Genomic DNA, 17,480 nt, shown 5'->3' with positions numbered 1-17,480 from the left:
TTAACTAATATTTATTAATATTAGTAATATTTAAACTTTATTAATATTTATTTATAATTAATAGTAATAAAATTATAATTGATATTAATGAAGATTATAATTGAAAAAAAATGACAACAAGATACCAAAACGCTACTCCAAATAGCGTTTCAATAAATTAGCTTATAAATTACTTTATACACATTTAAACATATACCTTATACATGTGTATATATATATATTGAAATCAAAGAGAGGAGTAATCAAAATATAATACCACAACTACTTTGGTTACCTTCAGTTGTTATCAAGAAATGGTAAAACATGCTTCCATTTGAAATCTATGTCAGATTTACGATACTCATTTTTATTTTGTTTGTAGGATTTTCGAATGGTGGTGTTTTTAAGCATTTTCTGCATTTCATTTGGTCTGAAAACCGCAAATGCAACCAGTTTTGACGTAACATTGTACGGTGCAAAGGGTGACGGGAAGACAGACGATTCCGATGTAAGTAAATCATGATGACAAGTTTTGAAAGAACGAGTATAAATCTAACTCATAAATTGACAAACTGTTTTAATCATTTTGCTTAAATATAACATGTGTTTATTCGTTCTATCATTCAGAGACATATTTTATTAGTAATAGTGAATAATAGTTGATTGATTTTAATATATACAATTTAATATAATTTTTTTCGACTATACCTTTTTGGAAAAATTGCAAAAATGTTGATTTAATAATTTCTTAAATCTAAACTTATTTAATCGCAATGGAGGGTGACAAAGGACGTGCTCGTACGATCCATTTCTGAACCGTGCGGGAGGGTTTGCCATCACATTATTTGTTGATTTTATTTTTAATATATCTATTAATACAAACTTGTTATATATAATATGCTTTTTTTAATTAATTTTTTTTATCATTAATGGTTTTAATATTTTAGTTTTTATATTAAAATTTTCATTAATTTAAAATAAAGTAATATATATGATCTAGAAATGTGATAGTTCGTTTCAAATGCAATCCATCACATTTGTACAATCAATACAATCCAATAAATTGAGATATTTATGTAAATGATGAGAGTTCATTTATTATGATTCAAATATTTATGGAAGACAAATAGGGTTCATTGATTATGATTAATATTTTATATTAGGAAACAATCAAAACTTATATGAAATTACATATTCATCAAATTAAATGGACGATTGAGATTAAATTGTATTGGTCGTACAAATGTAACATGTTATATAATAACTCACCCCCTCTCTCTCTCTCTCTCTCTCTCTCTCTCTATATATATATATATATATATATATATTACTTTATTTGCTCAACTTTTGATTTATTACATAATATATGATTATAATTAAAAAAATTAAAATACCAAATTACAAAAAATAATAAAAAATTTAAAACAACTTAAATTGGATATCATGTGATATTTATCTACAAATTTAGCTTCAAAATATCTATTAATTATAATTTTCAAGAATAACCGAATTAGGTGTTTTAATCGTCAATGCAGGCTTTTGTTAACGCATGGACGGATTTATGTAAAGAAAATTCAGACCCGACACTGATCATACCATCAGGAAAGACGTTTTTAACAAGTTGTGTGTCATTTATAGGTCCATGTAGCTCTTCTAGAGTTTATATTAAGGTAAAACCATACTTAAATCGATCAAAATAATTTTGCAATTTCTATTTTGGCTAATGTCTAATCATGTTTAACATTTAATTAAACGTGATTAAAGTTTTCAACTATGACGGTTTGTCAATTGATTTGATAATTTTATATGGTTTTGGTTCATAGCTTTTGGGCAACATTACTGCACCCAAGACTATCGAAGGATGGAAAGGTTGTGATACGAGCGGCCAGCTGTTACTTTTTGGATCGGTACAAGGACTCACCGCATATGGACCTGGCCAATTTGATGGCTATGGTTCCATCTGGTGGCCGAGAAGTGCACGCGTTAAGTTTCTCGATCACCTAAACGTTAATTATCCTTTTTCTTTTTAGTAATTGATTGGTTATTTAATATGTAGTATTTGTTTTGCATTATTGTTTCTGCAGTTGGATGGTCCGTCCTGTAATTGCCCATCGGTACAAATGATCTGCCATTTACGTTAAGGATTAGAACAAAGCAAATATGGCTAGAACTTACTTTTGAATGAGATATACTGAGTTCGTTTCTTTTGGTTTTGATGTTTTGATAACATTAATATGAACACCAACTTTTTTTTTTGTAGATGTTACGTTTTCAGAACTGTAACGGGCTTCGACTGAGTGGTACAACACATATAAACAGTCCAAAGAGCCATATTCACATCAATGGTTGTCAAGATGTACAAATTGGAAATCTTCGAATTTTAGCACCTGAAGACAGTGCGAATACTGATGGAATCGACATCAGTCAATCGTCACATGTTCTTATATATCACTCTATAATTGGAACCGGTAATTAAGACATGCCTTCAGAAACTGAATTTATTTTTTATGACACCGAACCAATTAAGCAACCCTAGTGGATCCAAGACATACACAATCTTTCTATCCGAATAGATGAAGAGGCTGTTTTCGTGATATGATCGACAAACATTTTGATGTACTTGTTTTTTGTTCTGGAAATAAAACAGGTGATGATTGTGTAGCTATTGGCGATGGCACTTACGATATCCATGTGAACGGGATCTCTTGTGGGCCTGGTCATGGCATAAGGTACAATCCCTTACGATTATTTTTCTTCAAAAATATCTTTCCTATCGATCATTTATCCCTCACTCAACTGATGTGGTTTGGCAGCGTCGGAAGCCTTGGGAGGGACGGTAGTTTTGCGGCGGTGGAACAAGTATATGTAAAAAATTGTAGCATCTATGGAACGCAAAACGGGTTACGAATCAAGACTGTGCCCGTAAGATTATTTATCATAAAACTTAACTTCAATCTTTGAACGTTTATTACAATTTTCTAACAGTCTGTGTTATGACCGCAGTTTGGAAAAGGGTATGCTCGGGGGATCATATATGAGGACATTCGTCTCCACAATGTTGGAAATCCAATTATAATCGATCAACATTACTGCCTTAACACAGAGAATCATTATTGCCCTGCACCAGTAAGCGCAATTTGCATTCTCATTGTTTATCAAGAACATATTTTGTGTATTTTAGTAACTAAAACTTGGATTTTGATCAGTCAAAGGCAGATGCAGTACAAGTGAGCAATGTAACGTATATAAACATAAATGGGACTTCGGCGACGAAACAAGCAATTACTTTTGATTGTAGCGAGAAGGTTAAGTGTACTGAGATCAACACCAACAGAGTCCGAATCACTGGAGAAGATGTTGTTGCTTACTGCAAAAATACTCAAGGAAATTTTATCAAAACGACCCCTTATATTGCTTGCAATTAGCTTGTACGTGTACCCATCCTCCATTGGAGATCGATAATAAGTCTGATTGTTTTGCATTCTTGATAGATAACAAAGCTAAATTGTTTTTTAAGCATCTCTCTCAAACGACTTTAGCAAATTACGAACATATACACAAATAAAAGGATCCAGATATATGCACAAATCCAAACATCGCAAAATTTTAAAACCATCTAAACTACCATACGATTAATCCGCCAGAAATAAAATGATAAGTTGTTTGGAAATAAATCAATACCAATCTAATAACAATATCAGTTATCCAACTTCTACACGCACCAATCCTTGGATGTTCACTTTTTTGTACCACTACTTCCGTTCAAATACCAGTACGAGTCGAAAAGTTTTTAAAAGAATTTTAATCAGGCTTAAACGTCTAGTGAGTTTACGGTTTTTCAAACAAGTATTATGTAACATCCCGTCCCACATCGGTTGGTGAGGAGAACTAAGCACTCCTTATAAGGGTGTGGATACCTCATCCTAGCATGACCGGTTTTGGGGCTTGCGTTGTGCGGCTGCCAGAAACAAAACCGTGCGACTACTGCTTTGTGGTATAGCGGGCAGGTTAGTCAAATCGGACAATATCATTGCTACGGGGTTCTGGGGGCGTTACATATTATTTCAATAACTTTCATAACTCATCATAAACTCTCATATGAGAGATATTATTCACATTTCACAAGTCACGTTTATCTACGTTGACTACGCACAATGATTGTCTTAATTTCACAATCTATGTTGGTCGGCTAACTTGTTTGCTTTTACACTTCTTGTTTGGCAGACTCACTTGTTTGCTTTTACGACATCATTATATGGACCATGAGAGTCCCATGACCCCACACTCCTCTACGAGCCGACGACACCTACACATTTTTAAAACATATAACACATAATTGTAGTTTAACATAGAGTTGATCATTTGTGGGCTTGGGTCTGGTCCAGATCGGATCTCACCTAATTTTCTTGTCGAACAGGCTTAATATAACAAACTCAAACACTTTTTCACGGGCATGAAATTTTTCCCATACCCGCCTATAAACCGGATCGCGTATGCCCAGAGGCTAACAAACCTACAAATCTTTTTATACTTTTAAGAAAACAAAACGTATATAAAATCACAAGTTATGTAAAATAATTCAAAATATATAACAAATTTTTTAACTTAATATCAGACATAAATATATAACAATGTACATAATTTAGAAAAAATGGTTTCACAAAATATGCAAATGAGATAATAAAGGATTGAATAATTGTGATAATTATGTTTTTGGTTTTTGTTATATTACTCATTGTGACTGTGGTTGTCAATTGTTATTGCAGTGATATCTAGGGCTGTAAACGAACCGAACGAACATGAACGGAGGTTTGTTTATGTTCGTTCGTTTAACTTAACTGAACAAACGAACGAACACGAACGATAAACGAACGAAAATCTTTGTGTTCGTGTTCGTTCGTTTAGAAATAAGGTGTGTTCATGTTCGTTTATGTTCGTTCATAAACATGCTAAACGAACGTAAACGAACGGGCTAAACGAACATAAATAAATATTATTTGAATTCAAAGTAAATAAATAAAAGATAATATATTAAACTTAATATAAAATGAACATAAACAAACAAATATAAACGAACGTAAATGAACGGTAAATGAACGAATGTTCACGAACATAAATGAACGAACGAGACTCTTGTTCATGTTCGTTCGTTTAACTAAACGAACAAAAACAATAGTTCATGTTCGTTCATTTATTAAATAAACGAACATAAACGAACTTCCCGCCGAACGGTTCACGAACGGTTCGCTGAACGTTCGGTTCGTTTACAACCCTAGTGATATCATTGAAATGGCAAGCTACAGCGGTTACCAAGATTAGGGAACCGCACTCATGTTCTGACAGTGAAAGTCTCTTGTTTTATAGTGAAAACTAGGTTTACAGACGAACCAAACAAACAAGAATGGGATCTTGTTTATGTTCGTTCGTTTAAGTTAACCGCATGAACACGAACATTAAACGAACCAAATTTTAGGTGTTCGTGTTCGTTCATTTAGAAAGTAGGCATGCATGTTCGTGTTCGTTCCTTAAGATATTAAGTGGACGTAGACGAACATAACCGAACGAACATAAATGAAAAGACTTAAATGAACATAACCGAACAATTTTAAACGAACATAAATACAGTAATGGACTAAGTTTAAATAAAGGACCACATTGGATTAACCCAAAAATGTTTTTTAACTCTTTCATTCTTTATGAGCCAAGTTTGAAGATTTAAAATTTCCTTATATGTAATAAAAGTTTATATAAATATATTTATATATTAAACGAACATAAATAAACAAAAAACATTGACGAACATAAATGAGTGAACATTCACAAACGTAAATGAACGAACGAGGTCTTTGTTCATGTTAACATCACTGGTTTTTTAGTTTGGTGCATTGTTGCATGGGCTCCCTTTTTATTGTATTTTTGTTCAAATATAAAAAATAGTGAAAAATATTTTATAATAAGAAAATGTCTAGAAATTATTAATTTCAATTAATTAATTATAACGAAATTGTGTAAATTTTATTTTGACCAACTGAAATGGGAAATTTCTTTTAAGAAAAAAAAAGTGTGTATTTATTATGGATGTAAGAGATTATATCTATTAAACAATTTAAAGATACTAACAATACATCGAGATTGATCTCGAGTTTTTTTTTATTTTGTCTCGATCAATGTTATAAAAAATTGAAAAAAAAAATATTGATATTAGTACAAAAAATGACTTAATTTCTCTTTTTTTGTGTATTTTTTAATTCGTTTTTTTGTTTAATAATATAATTTTTTATCAAGATAATAGTTAAGTATTTTGTTAGAACTTAATGATTATTATAATTATATTTTTTTAAATGAGATGTTTATCCTCTATTTGATTATGTTTATCTACGGTTAGTTACACGAATTCGTCAAACATGAAGCTCTAATAAGTTAACTTACGCAAACTTTACTTGTAATCTTGATTTTTAAGTAATATGCATCAATAAACAGAACTTCATGCATAAAAAATGGTTTTTAAGAGTTTTTATCAAATACTTTATACTATAATATAGATTATAGATGAAGTCAAATATTATATTTATTTCGTGATATAAGAAATAGTAAACAACGAAAATGATGGTCAAATGATGCAGTTCATTTGAAATATATAATCTTAATCTTCACACATAATCTACACGTGCACACACACACAATCTTATATCTATCTATATATATATATATATATATATATATATATATATATATATATATATATATAAACATCACAATCTAACACAAGACTACAAGAGTTATCAGCTTCCAAAATCGTTTTCATAGGAATGGTAAGATGACCAGATTCATACATGCATGATGCATGGTATTAAAAGGGTATTTTTTACCATAAGTTTTGGGTCGGGGCCCCACTTACCCTCTTCTATGACAGGGAAGAGATACCACAAACCCTTTTCCATAACATATGTCAATTTCACTGCACTTACCGTTGTTGTTCACCTTCTCTTTGCAGGATTTTTTAACGATATTCGTTTTGAGTTTGTGTTACATTCGGTTTGGCCCTAGAACCGCAAGTTCGGCTGATTTTGATGTAACGTCTTATGGTGCAAAAGGAGATGGGAATACAGACGACTCCGAGGTGCATGAATCATGCAAGCGAATCTCGAACCAATATGCTGGTTTCTAATTATGTTCATCGTTGCAGGCGTTCGTTCAAGCATGGGCTGATTTACGTAAAGATGAGTCACCAGACCCGACATTGGTCGTACCTTCAGGGATGACCTTTTTGATAAGCCCGGTGGCATTCAAAGGCCCGTGTAACTTTCCTACCATACATATTAAGGTAAAATTAGACTACAAAGTGTTGGATTCCTAAATCAAACCAATATATATATATATATATATATATATATATATAGATGAGTGATCAAATGAAAACCGCCCTCATTTGTGTAAACCGTGCAAACCACCTTCATCCGTCGATTTTATTGTTTAATCTTATGATTTTTTTTTCAAGAAATTGTTTAATCTTGTGAAATTGTGTCATATAATATTTTTTTTGATGAAGTTGTTTCATATATGGTTGTGAAATTGTTTCATATAATACTTAATGAAACTGTTTCATGTATTTATCTAAAATTAATGAAACTGTTTCATATATTTCTTTAAAATTAAAATAATGAAGATGATAATATCTATGATTAGCACCCTCCACAATAAAAATGATTAATCAACCTCTCATAATTACAAAAAAATGAACAAAAGGAAAATATATGATTGGTTGAATGCGGTTTGCACGGTTTGTACAAATTGAGTGGTTTGCATTTGATCGCTCCCCTATATATATATATATATATATGTATGAATCTTTCATTTCTCTATAAGAGCTCTATTAAGTAGGGATGTTGGAATTCAAATCGGCTAGTCACAGACTATGAAATCTCTCTATATCTAGAGAGAGTAAGTGAGGTGAAAATTAAAAACTGAGAAACACCTTAATAACCATTCATCTGTATGGTATGATGGTGGTACGAAGGTTTTCACATATCCTAACACGATGTCTTGACTAAATGTATGTAGCTTTTGGGCGACCTGACTGCACCCAAGACATTGGATGGATGGAATGGTTGTACCGAGAAACAGTATTGGATACATTTCTCATCGGTGAAAGGACTCATGATCGATGGACCTGGGCAATTTGATGGCCAGGGCTCGATCTGGTGGGGAAACGATGAGGTTAAGTTTCTGAATCAAGCTACAGTTCAATATATATATATCGAACAGCATTAAAAGCTGCAGACTAAATTGATTTTGTTTTTGCAGGCATCAACCGAAACCTGCCATCGCCCATCGGTAAGATGTGCAGTTTTTACGTTAAAGCATTAGAATGGATCTCGACGTATATTCAGAAAACTAACTTATAAACATGAATAATTTAGGCTTTACATTTTCATGCCTGTGATGGCCTTCGGCTGAAAGGTACAACACACATTAACAGCCCGAAGCTGCATATAAGCATTAACGGTTGCCAAGACGTAGACGTTGGAGATCTCCGAATATCAGCCCCCAAAGACAGCCCCAATACGGATGGGATTGACATCAATGAATCATCCCATGTTAATATCCATGACTCTAACATTCAAACCGGTATGATACAGATTGTTAGAGTTTCATATTGGCTAGACATAAACGATCGAACACCTTTTTAATGAATCGATGGTTATGATTTATATTTAAACAGGTGATGATTGTGTGGCTATTAACGGTGGCGTCTATGATTTGAACGTAACGGGGGTGTTTTGTGGACCTGGTCACGGCATAAGGTAGTATATATACTAAATTATTGATGCTTTTTAGATCTCTTTTAATTATACAAAATTTCCTTCATTCCATGGATGTGTTCTCTTTCGCAGCATCGGAAGCCTCGGTGAAAAGGGTGGCCACGACACAGTCGAACAAGTACGAGTTGAAAATTGTAACATCACAGGAACACAGAACGGGTTACGTATCAAGACAGTACCGGTAAACTTATATTTAACTTGACGACAACTTAACTTATGATTTTGCTATATCGTTTGGTGTTCACCCGTTTCATGTAGTATGGAACGGGGTACGCAAGGGGGATTACATTTCGGGAAATCCATCTGGTAAACGTTGAGAATCCGATCATAATTGATCAACATTACTGTAGTAATTCTGAAACTGCTGTTTGCCCTTCACCGTAAGTCTTGTAACAACAATTGTTCCTTTGGAGAGAGAGAGAGATATATATATATATATATATATATATTAATTATTAGTAGTATTAATTAATCGTGTTATTTTAGCCATGGGCACCGGCAGTACAAGTGAGTGATGTGAAGTATGAGAATATATATGGGTCTTCAGCAACAGCGCAGGCGATTATTTTTAGTTGCAGCGGGAAGTATAAATGTACCGGAATCCAAACAAACGGAGTTGGAATCACGAGAGACGATGCTTATGCTTACTGCAGAAATGCTGAAGGAAATTTTGTTGATACCAACCCTCATGTTACATGCTATTAGATTAGACCAGATGTTAATTGATTAAGGGGCTATTTGGCAATTGCTGAATGGTTTGATGTAGAATGATTAAGAGGCTCTCATGATATAGTGCAAAATGAAATATAATTGTTTGATAATTATTTACAATGAAATTAAGGCTCTTAATGGTTAAGGGAGATCCATGATACAAAATCATTCAGAGGGTTTTAGAACCATTAAGAGGCAGATTTTTTTTTTTTTGTCAAACAAGATTCAACTCTTAACGATTCAAAGGTTGCCTCCTAATGGAACTATTAAGAGGTAAACAAACAACCCCTAACCCCACATTGGGGGATATATAATGTCCATGAATTGTTAAAGAGTATCATTAATTTAGCAAAGCTAATTAATTACTTAAATGATGATTTTAAATAACCATTACATATAATATGAATAAAAATAAATTTGGTCAAATTTACATATCTTAACTAATAATAATTCTTCAAAAAATTAATAATTAAATTTAATATTTTATTAAAAATATTTATAGAAGTTTTATTATTTACTATAAAAGAAATATAACATTAATATTTATGTAATTTACAAAAAACAATCTTTTTAATTGTTCTTTCTTTTGAGAACTAAATATATTAAATAGTAATAAGTGCAATAACAGTACAAAATAGTTTATGTGATTAATGATAATTATAACTAATTAATTATTAATATCAATAATAATTTACAATTAAATTAACATTAATTAATAACTAATAAATATTTATTAATAATTAATAGTAATAAATATTAATTAATATTAATCAAGATATAATTAAAAAAAAGTGACAAAAAACTCAAGTAACTACTGAAACATTATTCTAAGTAACGTTTTAATAAATTAATTTATCAGCTAACTTTTGCCAATCAAAATGGGATTTTTTTTTAAAAAAAAACCCTGAAAACAAGCTATGTTATATTTGTCAAGCATGACCATAATCTACGATTAATCTAAAAATTATACATTATTATTTTATAATGATCTTTTGATTATTAAATAAAACATTTATGATTTCATTTTAATTAATAAAAAAATACTAATATAAGTGTGTTGCTATATTTTGATAAAAAGAAAGTATTAGAAATAATATAATGATTTATAGCTTAAGAATTTATAATTTGATAAATAAAATAATTATATATATAGATATATATAATTAGTATTTTAACCAATCTCATCCATCCAAAATATATTCAGCACACCGTGCTCAATTCCACTCACCACAACTTCCCTAAATCTGTTGGCCACCAACCATGAGTCCATCAACACCAGGGGCGGATGTACCTTGTAAAAGGTGGGGGGAAAGGCCCCCACTAAAAAATTAAAAAAAATGAATTTTCTAAGGGTAAAAGTTGTTTTTTTTTTACTTTTTACCATGGTTTTCCTTCGTAATTTCTTGTTAAGCCCCACCAACTAAAGAAAGTATATTGAAATCAATCAAAAAACTGAAAAGTTCCTCGAAATTGATAAAAAAAACCCTTAAAAATCTCTCGAAATAATCCAAAAAACTTCAAAAATCTTTTGGAATGATGGAATAAGGCTAAAAACACATCGGACGACTTTGTGGGCGTTTAAGCTACCTTAAAGGTGCCCCCACTAGACCAAAATCCTGGATCCGCCACTGATCAACACCATCTTTGACCGGCCACCTCAAGCTTGAGATCCCTAGCGACTCACCTCGATTATTCTTTGAAACCCAGTGTCCCAAGACCTCGCCTCACCTTCAACCTCCCTCAACAACTGGTTTTATCTGCCTCCCAACCTCACATCCCTCATTCTCTGGAAACGCAAAACCAGACTCACCTCTCTTCTTAGTGAACCCCTATCCACCTCCTTGTTTCACCGGTGAACAACTACTACCCTTTTTTTAGCAAAACCCCTAAACCATTTTGTTTCTCCGTGAGCTCAACTACAAACAAGGTGAAACATATCTGATTTCAACAGTGGAGGATCTTATAAGTCAATTTAAGGTTTCAAGTTCACCTTTTATGGATATAAACGAAGGTTCAATATTTTTACTCCAATTAGGGTCATTGATCAAATGGGATTTTCGATAAGGTGGTACAATGGTTGGGATTTTCGAATAAAATAACTTGAGGTGCAAATAAGTGAACATTTTGTACTATCGAGGCATAAGGTTTGATTTTGATTTTGAGGTCTGGTTTGATTTTGATTTTGGGTTTAATTATGAGTTTTTGGTGTGTTTGTGTGTGTTATGGTGTGTGGTGGTCGGAAAAGATGACCGTAGAAAGGTGTTTGGCCGGAGAAGATGAAGAGGGACGAGAATGTACGGTGGTCTTGTTTCTAAATGAAGAGGGAGAGAGGGAAGATATATATTTTTGATTTATTTTGATGAATAAGAAAAAAAAAATAGTAAAAGACTAAAATATTCCTCATTTAAAAAGCATTTTAACTGGTATTAATGATAAGGACCAATGTGTTACGAAAACGAACTTTAAGGTTTATCTTGTAATAAACCCACGATATTTTTGGAAATCTCAAGACCAAATCCATTAATTATTCTGAATTTTAATATAAAGTGTGTATGCAGTAATTTATATTTAATTTATTTTCTTAAAATATCTTAGTATATAATTATATAACTTATTACTACATACTTTAATTAAAGCTTTATGTTTAATCTCAATAAACTGGTAAATACATTTAAATATAAAATTAATCATTGAGTTTCACTAATACGAATATGTCAGTATTTACAAATCAGAAATATTTAAATTGTAATAAAAAAAATTTGATTTCAGGAAGTTATTATAAAAAATAAAAATAAATAAATAATATTTAATTTGATATCATTATTAATATATTTTTTCAAATATTTAAAACATATTCAAATATCACTTATAGTTTATATTTTATTTAAACATTAATTCCAAGTTATTTTTTGTAACAAAAATGATTTTCCACTCTAAAGTTAAAATAAACACCATCATCTCACATACCTCATGGGTATAAAAGTACAAAATATAATGCATTAATGATGTGAAATCTATAGTATTTTATAAACTATATTTATTAAAAGTCTTAAAAATAATTTTTAAGGCATAAAGTACTATATATTTATACACGAAGTCCTAAAAGTCTTAAAAATAATTCATAACGTATTAAATACTACCACTTTATGCATTCAGTTTTAAAATCTTTTAATCTACAATTAAAATAACATATAGTACAAGTTACCAATGCACATTATTACCTTTTTTTTCATGTTCCTAATATGCTTTGGACACATTTCACGCTCTCATACCTCTCTGTCTTCTCCTCGTCCCCCAAGATGAATTTTGTACTTTTTAATGAATAATTGCACTCATTTTTAGTTGTAAGCTTATTAGAATATTTGACATCCCGCCGTATTACACGAGTACACAACTAGTCTTTTATAAAATTAAAATTGTAATCGAATTTTAAGGAATACATGTGTTTTGTGAAGTTATTATTGGTTATTAATTTTAACGATTGATGACCCAAAGTCAAATGGATTTTTATATACATCAAAAACAATATTTTAAGTTCAATATGTAGATATTTTATATATACAATATATCATTAAATATTATAATTAATTATATAAATCTTCTTAATTAATTATAATTTATATTTTTTACATATATATATATGCATATAGAATTTAGTATTCTCTGTCTATATATATCGAAATCAAAGAGCGGAGACATTCAGATATAAACAAAAGATAACAATATAATTGTTGCTTGCTCCGGTTACTTCCAAGAAATGGTAAAATGTAGTTCTATCGTCAAAATATCGATGTCAGATTAACAACATTTACTGTAGACGTTTTTTTTTTTTTTTTTGTTTACAAGGTTTCCAGATTGTGGTGCTTTTGAGTTTTTGTTACATTTCATTTTTTTGGAAAACAACAAATGCAGGCACTTATGATGTGACATCGTATGGTGCAAAGGGTGATGGAGAGACGGATGACTCCAATGTAAGTAAATCATATTCGTAGGTTTTAGAAGAATAAAGAAGAGTTTGAATAATGAGTAATTACAATTTATATGTAAACTCTTCTGTTGCATTTAATCCTTTGGAGAGTAGGGTAAATGAGTTGGTTGATTTAACGTATCAAATATTTTAAAACAATTTTTCGTTAGCCGATCCGGTGAGGAAACCTGCTCATCCGACCTGATCGAGGATGAGGATTTCCTACTAAAACGGATTCCGGAGGCCTAGGTCGGGGATTCCCGACAGACTTAACTCGAGGTTGGGACCGGAGCCGAATAGCGTATCCCCCGACATGTCCCATACATGGTATATAATTTTATTAATATATATATATATATATATAATCTATTTTCTAAAATTAAGTCTTAACTGGAGATCGGGGTTTGACCAAAAAATAAATCGTAAATCGCTCTTTTTTGTTATTAGTTTTATTGGGTATTTTTCCTATTAATAAGTCTCGACTTTTATCTTCTAGTTGAACATGTTTTTCAGTTGATTATCAGTTATTTTTATAAGGTCAAACGTATTAATAAGTTGTATGCTTATAAATGGTATATATTATGATGAAAATACTATATAAATATACTTGCACGCAAATATATACTTTTGATTGAAATTTTGAAAATCAAGTCAAATAATTGAACTTTTGATATAATTTGTTTGATTAAAAAATTAATTTAGATTTTGTTTTAAATTGATATAAATTTATGCGTTCTTAAAACTTAATTCGTTCATATTAAAAGTGTAATGCAAGTTTTTAAAAGCATTTAACCTTCCATTCTTATTGTTTATAAAGAGGTCAAATATTAATGTTATAAAAACTAAAAGATTTGAATGTATTATCAATTTTTATATAATATTTTAATGCTTGTATTTTTTAAAAAGTAGGAATTCTGATTGACAAAATAAAAACCATTTTATAATATAGTATAGATATGTAAGTTTTTATATTAAATTTTAAAAATTAAGATAAATAATATAATTTAGAAAGGTAACACCATATAAAGTCAGGTTCGGAGGGAAATCGAAAAAAATGAAAAACTGAGAAACACATTTTAACAGTTCATCTGCATGGTATGTAAATGTGTATATAAATATTAGTCGAATCTTTTATGAAATGGATGGAGTAACAAAAAATATAGGTAGAAGGGCTATTTTAATAGCAGAGTCCAAAATGCCATTAAAGCGGTACGTGAGTTGAGTTTAGAACGTCGTGAGACTCGATCCTTTGGCTTAGGATTAGTCCCTTTGATATCTCGATGGAGATATTTTTAGAAATTGGATGCAGTTACTAATTCATGATCTGGTATGGACAGAATGAAAACTTTATTCATTTGGACGTCATGTATATGTGCATAGAGGTGATTTGTATTTATATGCATATGTGCATACCATTTAGATGAATGGTTATCAGGGTGTTTCTCAGTTTTTTATTTTTTGATTTTTCTCTAAACCTCCCTCCCCCCTCTCTCTCTCTCTCTATGTATGTGTGTTTTGTATCTGTGTGTATTACTTTATTTGTCATAAAAATCATTTAATTACTACATGAGTGAAATAAAAGTATATGGCTATTAATTGAAGTTCCAAAACGTGTATACAGACAAAATAATAAAAGATTTTAAACAATTTAAATCGAATATTATATAATGTTTATCAGTCTCTAATTTAGTTTCAATAATATATATGGTTGGGTTCAAACGAGAACATAATAAAAAAAATATGAAAACGCCTATACCACATTTGATTTCAATGTAAAATCATATACGTGATTACATAATATGGTCAATGCAATGATGTGCAAAGGTACTTGCCTATGATGCAACCAATTAACATGTGATTTCAGTGTAAAATCACATATAATATAAGTTTTCTCATGTTTTCTTTTGAAGCCCCCTTTATATATGTATGTGTGTGCGTGTGTGTGTGTGTATATATATATATTATATATATTCAGTAAAAACCCAACTAAGTGTTTTCTTAAATTATATCCATAATGCAGGCTTTTGTTCAAGCATGGGTGGATGTATGTAGAGATAACTCTAACCCGACATAGATCATACCTTCACGAAGGACGTTTTTAACAAGTTGTTTGTCATTTAACGGTCCATGTAGCTCTTCTACAGTTTATATTAAGGTAAAACCATACTCAAATCTATCAGAATTTTGTAATAAATTATATTTTAAATTCTAAGTTCTATTTATGTTGAACGTTTTATTAAATGTGATTGAAGTTTTCAACGATGACGATTGATTAAATATTTTTTTTACGGTGTGCAAAGCTTTTGGGCGATATTACCACACCCAAGACCATCCAAGGATGGAATGGTTGTGATGTCAATGGGCAGTTGATAATTTTTGGATATGTACAAGGACTCACCATCGCTGGACTTGGAAAATTTGATGGCCAAGGTTCCATCTGGTGGCCGAGAGGTGCACACGTTAAGTTTCTCAACCAAACCATTATCTTTTTCTTTTGGTCTAGTAATTGATTGGTTCTTTAATATATTTGTTTTGCTTAATTGTTTTTTGCAGTTGATGGGTCCAGTCTGCAATTGCCCATCGGTACGTATGATTTGTCATTTAAGTTGAATATTATAACTAAACACAAATACGACCAAAACTTGCTTTGGAAAATGAGATATGCTAGATTTGTTTGTTTTGATTTAGTATTTTACGAACATTAATCTGAACGTCAACTATTTTTTAGATGTTACGCTTTCATGCTTGTAACGGGCTTCGTCTGAGAGGTACAAAACACATAAACAGCCCAAACAGCCATATTCACATCAATGGTTGTCAAGATGTACAAATCGGACATCTTCGAATTTCAGCACCTGCAAATAGCCCGAATACTGATGGAATCGACATCAGTTCCTCATCACATGTTATCATCCATGACTCTACGATTCAAACCGGTATGACATAACTTACTACAAAGTTAACCTAATATCTTTTGTAGATAATACCCGACCAAACAACCCAATGGATCTCACACGAAATGGAGACTTATCGGGATGGTAAATATAGCCAACCTTTCTTTTACCACAAGCGGTAAAAAAAGGTTGTAATATAATGTGTAAATATTTTGATGTATTAGTTTTTTGTTTCTGAAAAAAAAAACAGGTGATGACTGTGTGGCTATTAATGGTGGCACTTACGATATCAATGTAAGAACCTGGTCATGGCATAAGGTAGAGCCTCTTTGAATCTTTTCTTTTAAAAAACGGTTCCTACGTTATATACATTTTTTATTAAAAAAATTGTATAACTAACGTGGGAGTTTAACACATTTGATGCTCTTTAAACCCCTCCCATCAGTATCCTTCACTCGATTGACTTTGTTTTGACAGCATAGGGAGCCTTGGAGGGGGCGGTACTTTTGCAGCAGTCGAACAAATACATATACAAAATTGTAATATCACTGGAGCGCAATACGGCTTACGAATCAAGACAGTACCTGTAAGATTATATCCAACTTGACTTCAATCTATGAACTTTTACTATAAATTATAAAAGACAATGGTTTTTGGTACCTCTGCAGTATGGAAAAGGGTATGCTCGAGGGATTGTATATCAGAATATTCATCTCAAAAATGTTGGAAATCCGATTATAATTGATCAACATTATTGCCTTAGTTCGGAAAATCATTATTGCCCTATACCGGTAAGCCTTTAACAATCACATTGTTGATCAATGTTAGTGTATCTTAGTGTCTAATACCTGGATTTGGATCAGCCAACGGCAGGAGCAGTACATGTGAGTAATGTAACGTATACAAATATATACGGGTCTTCGGCAACGAAGCAAGCAATTACTTTTGATTGTAGCGAGATGGTTAAGTGTACTGGGATCCGAACCAACAGAGTCCACATCACTGGAGAAGAAGTTGTTACTTACTGCGCTAATGCTAAAGGAAATTTTATTAAAACCACCCCTCATATTACTTGCAATTAACTTCTACTTGTTTCCCCAACCCCCC

At 31.3% G+C, this 17,480-nt stretch overlaps 3 protein-coding genes across 3 annotated transcripts in view; all 3 read left to right on the top strand.

Annotated features, from left to right (window-relative positions):
• Nucleotides 1-3,404, top strand: part of LOC112521713 (probable polygalacturonase At3g15720) — a 7,404-nt gene extending 4,000 nt beyond the window's left edge. The window contains exons 3-10 of the mRNA XM_025130709.1: nucleotides 362-487; nucleotides 1,803-1,961; nucleotides 2,064-2,093; nucleotides 2,240-2,447; nucleotides 2,627-2,708; nucleotides 2,793-2,901; nucleotides 2,983-3,105; nucleotides 3,186-3,404. Coding sequence (XP_024986477.1) covers nucleotides 362-487; nucleotides 1,803-1,961; nucleotides 2,064-2,093; nucleotides 2,240-2,447; nucleotides 2,627-2,708; nucleotides 2,793-2,901; nucleotides 2,983-3,105; nucleotides 3,186-3,404 — 1,056 coding nt within the window. The remainder of the gene's footprint in view (nucleotides 1-361; nucleotides 488-1,802; nucleotides 1,962-2,063; nucleotides 2,094-2,239; nucleotides 2,448-2,626; nucleotides 2,709-2,792; nucleotides 2,902-2,982; nucleotides 3,106-3,185) is intronic.
• A 3,521-nt stretch (nucleotides 3,405-6,925) lies between these two features.
• On the top strand, nucleotides 6,926-9,185 carry LOC112521712 (probable polygalacturonase At3g15720). The gene is made up of 8 exons (XM_025130707.1): nucleotides 6,926-7,099; nucleotides 7,166-7,303; nucleotides 8,041-8,196; nucleotides 8,284-8,313; nucleotides 8,400-8,607; nucleotides 8,702-8,783; nucleotides 8,874-8,982; nucleotides 9,060-9,185. Exons 1-8 carry the CDS (start codon nucleotides 6,926-6,928, stop codon nucleotides 9,183-9,185), a joined length of 1,023 nt encoding a protein of 340 aa, XP_024986475.1.
• A 104-nt stretch (nucleotides 9,186-9,289) lies between these two features.
• On the top strand, nucleotides 9,290-17,455 carry LOC112521711 (polygalacturonase-2-like). Its single transcript, XM_025130706.1, has 7 exons — nucleotides 9,290-9,308; nucleotides 13,425-13,483; nucleotides 15,871-15,930; nucleotides 16,033-16,062; nucleotides 16,208-16,415; nucleotides 16,624-16,691; nucleotides 17,237-17,455. The coding sequence occupies exons 1-7, from the start codon at nucleotides 9,290-9,292 to the stop codon at nucleotides 17,453-17,455; spliced, it is 663 nt and encodes a 220-aa protein (XP_024986474.1).
• The last annotated feature ends 25 nt before the right edge of the window (nucleotides 17,456-17,480 follow it).

Source organism: Cynara cardunculus, assembly GCF_001531365.2.
Source record: "Cynara cardunculus var. scolymus isolate 2C chromosome LG 11, CcrdV1, whole genome shotgun sequence".
Lineage (NCBI taxonomy): Eukaryota > Viridiplantae > Streptophyta > Magnoliopsida > Asterales > Asteraceae > Cynara > Cynara cardunculus.
This window is presented reverse-complemented; position numbering and strand designations above follow the sequence as displayed.